This window comes from Procambarus clarkii, chromosome 9, assembly GCF_040958095.1.
Source record: "Procambarus clarkii isolate CNS0578487 chromosome 9, FALCON_Pclarkii_2.0, whole genome shotgun sequence".
Taxonomy (NCBI): Eukaryota; Metazoa; Arthropoda; class Malacostraca; order Decapoda; family Cambaridae; genus Procambarus; species Procambarus clarkii.
In genome coordinates this window covers 21,642,431-21,648,483 of record NC_091158.1, presented here as the reverse complement: position 1 = coordinate 21,648,483, position 6,053 = coordinate 21,642,431, and the positions used below count along the sequence as shown (strand labels likewise).

Below are 6,053 nucleotides of genomic sequence, written 5' to 3'. Positions count from 1 at the left end.
TCCCATCTATACTTTTAATTGACTGGGTATATATATAGGTTTCGGAGCCTATTGGGCTCTTGTCATATGTTCATTTCATTGTGTATGCCGTCTGCCTTCACCATTTCACTTCTTAGTGCAACCAAATTGTTCACTACTCTCACACATAATGTTTGTGGGTATAATTGCATAATGTGTGTCATATACAGTACAACTGTATGGCTTACCTGCTTGGAGAAGGCAGTTATTTGAAATCATGACAAGTCTTTATTAATATCCTGCATTTTGGAAGCATAATGCTGGATAACAGTTTTTTAACATATTTTCAGGATTTATCAAATGTGCAGCAAAACAATGAGCTTGACTTACCACTCACTGTCATCATATGCCTACTTCTTGTACAGGAGGTCGAGTGGTCATATCTGCTACTTAAATTTTTTATTTATTTAGACTTTAATGCATCTTTGGATGCATGACTTTGGCGCATCTTTATATTGCCATGTTTTTAGTCGATTTTATCTTCACTGTTTATTTTTTTTTTATTCTAGAACCTAACTGCCTAACAAAATACCTTTACCCTTCACTTTGTACTGGTCTTTACTTTAGGTATTGTTACTTTAATTTGTAATTGTTTGTATTAATTCTACCAATCTAGTGAGAACTTGAATACACATTTAGTAGAGTTGTACCTAACATTGATTTTTTTTCTACAAATACAAATCTTTTTTGTAATATCAGAAAAATGAGCCCATGTTTACTGCTTTAATAACCATAACAAATCTCACATACAATGAGTAGCACCAGAGGTACACTTTAACAGAAAACTTTTACACCAGGGGTCACGTGTAGCAATATCACTTACGAGATGGTAATCTCGTAAATATATGTATTTGATGAGAAAATATTGAGGTAATGTGATGGTAAAACTTTCATGTCCGGACTCTCCAGACACATGCACTACCCACGAAGCCATTACTGTATAAACTTAAAAGTATCTCAACCAGAAGATATACCAGAGTTGGCCAATGCCTTCCAAATTCCATGTCTGGTTGGTATATTTTTAAGCTCATTATGGTTCAGTGGGTAATGCATGTTTGGGTAGTTCACGGATACGAGGTCCATCCCATAAACATTGCCTCAATACTCTCCATGTATGAATCACTGTGATTTCATTGTTCATATACTTTATATGTAAGTGTGTAAGCTCTCCCTTCCTCCCTATGCCTAGAGTATATACAATACTTTGATCATATGCCAATGTATTAAGCCATTATCAAACTAAAATATTATGAACCCTGCAAAAGGTTTCTAATTTATAGGATATTGGTAGCAACTTCTTATAACTAAGTAACAGGTAGAAGAATGAAAATTATGTAGGACACTATATTATCAAACTGTAATGAAGTGTTTGATGAAGGTCATGGTTGATGCTCTTTGTCTTACAATGAGGACAACAGTTCTATAAATAAAACACAAAAGTATCAAAGTTGACTTTATTTGCTTGAAAAAATTGCATTGTTAATTTGTTACACACTATACCAGTTATCAAAAATATATCTTACTGACAATCTTAAGATGAATATTTGGGACAAAGGCACATATTTTTTTCCATAAAAGTGTGAACAAAAGAAATAAAGTTAGGATCTGATGCACAAGAAAGAAATGTGCAACAAAATCTCGTGATATGTGTTCCTTGGTTTAATCTTACATCACATTGTTCAAGAAAATTCTCATTATTAGTCATCAACTTGAAAAGGTACAGTTTTAACCAAGTTATAACAACAAACTATTGTCTCAGTACAATATTTGGATGCTAGCATTCCACCTTAGTTCACAGTGGGCTTACCTTATAGTAGAATGCAACCAGTAACAAGAAAATGCAAAAATTATGTCCCCTGAATAAAATAACTTGTCATGACTAATATGAGATTTCCAAAAAAACAGCAATGCTGCATGAATGACTGCCACAAGCAAATACAAATGAGAAAGCTTAGGCAGAGTTGAGCATTAATTACAAAACAAGTTCTGTAACCATTTACAAAATGACTAAAATAAACGGAAGTCAAGCATAATGCACATAATGGTAAAAGGCTACTCTTCAGTTAACTTAATTAATGCCATAAAACAACACATTTAAACACTTTAGAACACAGTGGATCCCTCTTAACTTGGTTAAATATTAAGTATTTTACAATGTGTTTAATAACATAAACTGGTTAACTCCTAAAGACAAGGGAAGAGACATGCTATGGATACAGCATGAACAAATAAATTACGCCCTTCACTCTGGAGACCAGCCAATACTGTCGCTACTTGTTACACCATAGAAAAGCAAATACAGTACTGTAACAATTTATAAAATACAATTTAATCTTTGTGAAGGAGACGCTTACATTTATGATATTGCAGGCATTGTACATTTGAGCGGGATTTCATTAAAAACTATAACCACCGACAATAATATATTTACATTAATTCGCATTTTCACTAAAAAAATACAAAAAGGAAACACTATTTCAATTAAGTTCTAAAACTTTACATACAGATTTCTTTCATGACTGACTGCAACATGAATCTTATATGAGCAGTTTTTTTTATATTTCATATGTATATATATATACCTAGGAATTTCCTTAATTTCTGTTAATTCCTTAATTAACAGGAAGGAAATTCCTGTCTTAATCCTTCCTTCGTGGTTTGACTTTGTTACATTGTTCATCACGTGTTAATTTCTTTGTGATTAACATACACATTATATATATTACACAACACCAATTCCAAGTACAGTATACAGTATTTGAAAAACTAAAGATTATCATCATAACTAATATACAAGAATGAAAATAAATTTATTCATGATTTTGATAATATTATCTGTACTGAACTGTATAAACAACACATTTCATATAAACAAGGAATATCTTGGTACAATGACCATTAAGGTTGAATTATCCATAATGGTTATACAAGTCAATAAATTAGAAGTTCCAACTGACAGTATTGACTTTGGCACTATGCAACTCAAGTAACCTATAGTTGATACAAGGCACACTTTGCCAACTGTGACTGAGCACAGACCAGTCAATTGCTGTGACTTGCTGTAACATACGTTGCTTATCATTATCAAGTGAACAAGATTCTTTTAACTCGCACTTACATAGCTGGCAATGCAAAGAAATAGCAGAGAGAGCATCTCTTGTCAAAACACATCACCAGGGAGTCACAGTATGAATGTTCAAATGTTAATTATAAGATGAAAGACATGACTGGGTGCCAAAGGAACATATTTATGGAAACATGAGCAATAAAAGCAATCATCACATATTCGTCAGTGTATCGTAGCCATCATTAATAAATATTATTAAATACATTACACTAAAACTAAAAATAATAACATAGCAAGCACATAGAGAAGAAATGGTTGAACAAAATATTCAAATATGAACAATGAGAGTTCTTAATTCTTCCCTACACACACAAAAGCCTTAAAAATGATCTGAATATAAACATTAAATGGCAAATATCTAAACCATTTCTGTATCAAATTAAATCATACAAAGTCAACAAATTTGAATCTTGTTTATCGTATCAATAAGAACTTTCCTGTGTAAACTTTTAATTAATGCACAGTTGTGCATGTTCTCCTTGATAGGTGGAAAATAATATCTTGAATGAATAAAACACGTTACAGTTATTATTAACAATCTATGTTTATAAATCACAATCAACATAAAATATTTCTTAATCATTCATAAAATAAATTATCATAAGAGTCTGAATTGCACACTTTCTTATTAGTATACTGTATTTGTATTAAATAATCTACATTGCATATCTAGATCTTCAACTGAGAACTGAAATCTGCATCTCGGAAGGCTACACCTAACTTCAGTTTACACACTATGATGGGTAGGAATAACCCGTACGGTAGGAATGATGCGTGTGACCTAAGTTCACTCCTTACAGCTTAGAAACTGTGAGCAGACTACATTAACCCTTAATGAATTCTTTTTTGGATTACATACATCAGATGTTATTATACATCAAATCACAACATTAAAAATGTAGACACAATTACAGAAACTAAAACACTTGCCAACATTTGTGTACGTTCAACACTACTTAAGAGAATCTGTTCATTTTCCTTTTCCTGCAATAACTTTCAAGTCTATAATAAAAGAAAGCTGCAGTTAAAATTAATGGAATATTTGTTAAAAACTAGGTCTTCTCATAAGTCTGATTCCAAAGGTGGGGGTAAATTACTATTATTAACACCATCTGACCCTTGGGGACTTGATGTGGCTAGTGGTGTTATAGTTCTTGAGGACTGATGTGAACCTCCTGGTGATTTTGAATATCTAGGCGAATATTCAGGTGGTAACGATGGGTATGAGGATTCACAATTCTCCTCCATGTCTAAACTATCTTCCTCCACTCGTGCCAATGGAGCTACAACAGGTTCGCCTGGTATGGGTTGTAATGTGGATGGGGTCGCTCTCTCCGACTCTTCCACTTCGACCTCATCCTCAACTGGTGGAAGCTGAGCTGTCGCTTCATAAGCAGGTGGACATTGGTCTAAGGGGATGTCCATTTTAGCAGGATTACTGGGGAGGTCTGGGAGTTCATCATCGGAGGCTGTTATGTGGATTTCAACAGACACCATAGATGGTGTACGTTGTACTGGCCCAGGACTATAGGGAGGAGGCACTTGATCAGTATCAATGCTCTCATTTGCTACACTGTTTGGTCGTACAACAGTATCGGGGATATCTAGATTGTGACAACGGCGATACGGTGGAAGCAAGGTGTGGTCATCGATAATAGGCATATCAACACCGGGTTGGGGTAGCGTTAGGGAACCTTTGTAGCTCGCTGAAGATGCCACTGAATCCCCTCGTCTAGGTGGTTTATGCAGTTCGTCATATTCCCACAGGGGAGAAGTGGGACGAAAATGAGTGTGGTGTGGGAGGTCATCAGGGGTATGGGGACGTTTCCTTGATCCTGCTGATCCCCAGCCACACCATGCAGCAACCGTCTGGGCCAACAACAGTATCAAGAAAATGAGAGTGAGCGCCGTACACAAGGTTACACTAGTCGTTTTCACCACAGGAGGCAGGTTTTGTGCCAATTTGAGCAATCCAACCACTTCTCCCGGCAAAGAATCCACTCCAACTTCAAACCAGAATATGGGTAAGACCACATCAAAGTGGCGGGCTCGTTCAAGAGCTTGGCTGCGATCGAGCATAACATTCATCTGCATCCGGAGCTTCACCCGCAGAGGAACGCCCAGGTCTGGATAGATGTCGAATTCGGTCCTATGCTTCTCTGGGTCCGGTCTGTAAAGGATAATAATAATACTATTAATAATAATAACAACAACAAAAATAATAATAATAATAATAATATCGTTAAGACCATTTAATAAATATTACAAATAACCCTTATTTATTAATTAAAAGGTAAAATCAAGAAAAAGAAAGTTTAACTTTGTAATTTGCAGCCTAAGCCTTCCTAATCCTATAAGTTGTTATAACTTACAGCTCTAAAATTCTTTCATCTGTATAGCCTAAATTCTTTCAATCAAACTCGTTCGTAGCCTAAACGCTGTCTTAAAACTTTACACCTCTTTAAAACTTTATAATGTAAACTCTCCTATCTCGAACCTAGCCCAACCCAACCACATTTGAGCACAATGTAACATGACCCCCCCATCCAGTGCCCATCCCACTTAGGGGTATGTGTGACCTTGCCCCCATAATATTGCCCCCCCCCCCTTTGTTTCCTATTCAGCTACTCTCGGGCAGCAACTCTCTTTATATCCTAGTTGCTGTGTGTTGTGGTTCATTTGGAGAATGCTCGGTTGTCTGGCACTGTTGCTGACGAATTTAGGGACAATGATGAAGTTGTCGAGTCGCGAGGGCAAGGGAGCGTCGTCTGTGAGTCATACGAGAATGAACCATGTAGATTCGAAACGTCGTGTTTATTTATAATAAAGTGTAATACATTCTACAGTTAATTATTTTAGTTTACCAAGAACAAAGATGACATTTGGAGAAATCCTCCTCCAATTAAAC

The 6,053-nt window shown here is 35.6% G+C and overlaps 1 protein-coding gene across 2 annotated transcripts in view; it reads right to left on the bottom strand.

Moving 5' to 3' along the window:
- Window positions 1–1,458: 1,458 nt before the first annotated feature.
- The window catches only part of LOC123766171 (lysosome membrane protein 2), a 58,859-nt gene continuing 54,264 nt past the window's right edge, over window positions 1,459–6,053 (bottom strand). For both annotated transcript variants that reach the window (XM_045755095.2, XM_045755094.2), the window contains exon 2: window positions 1,459–5,315. In XM_045755095.2, coding sequence (XP_045611051.2) covers window positions 4,208–5,315 — 1,108 coding nt within the window. In that variant the 3' untranslated portion in view covers window positions 1,459–4,207. The remainder of the gene's footprint in view (window positions 5,316–6,053) is intronic.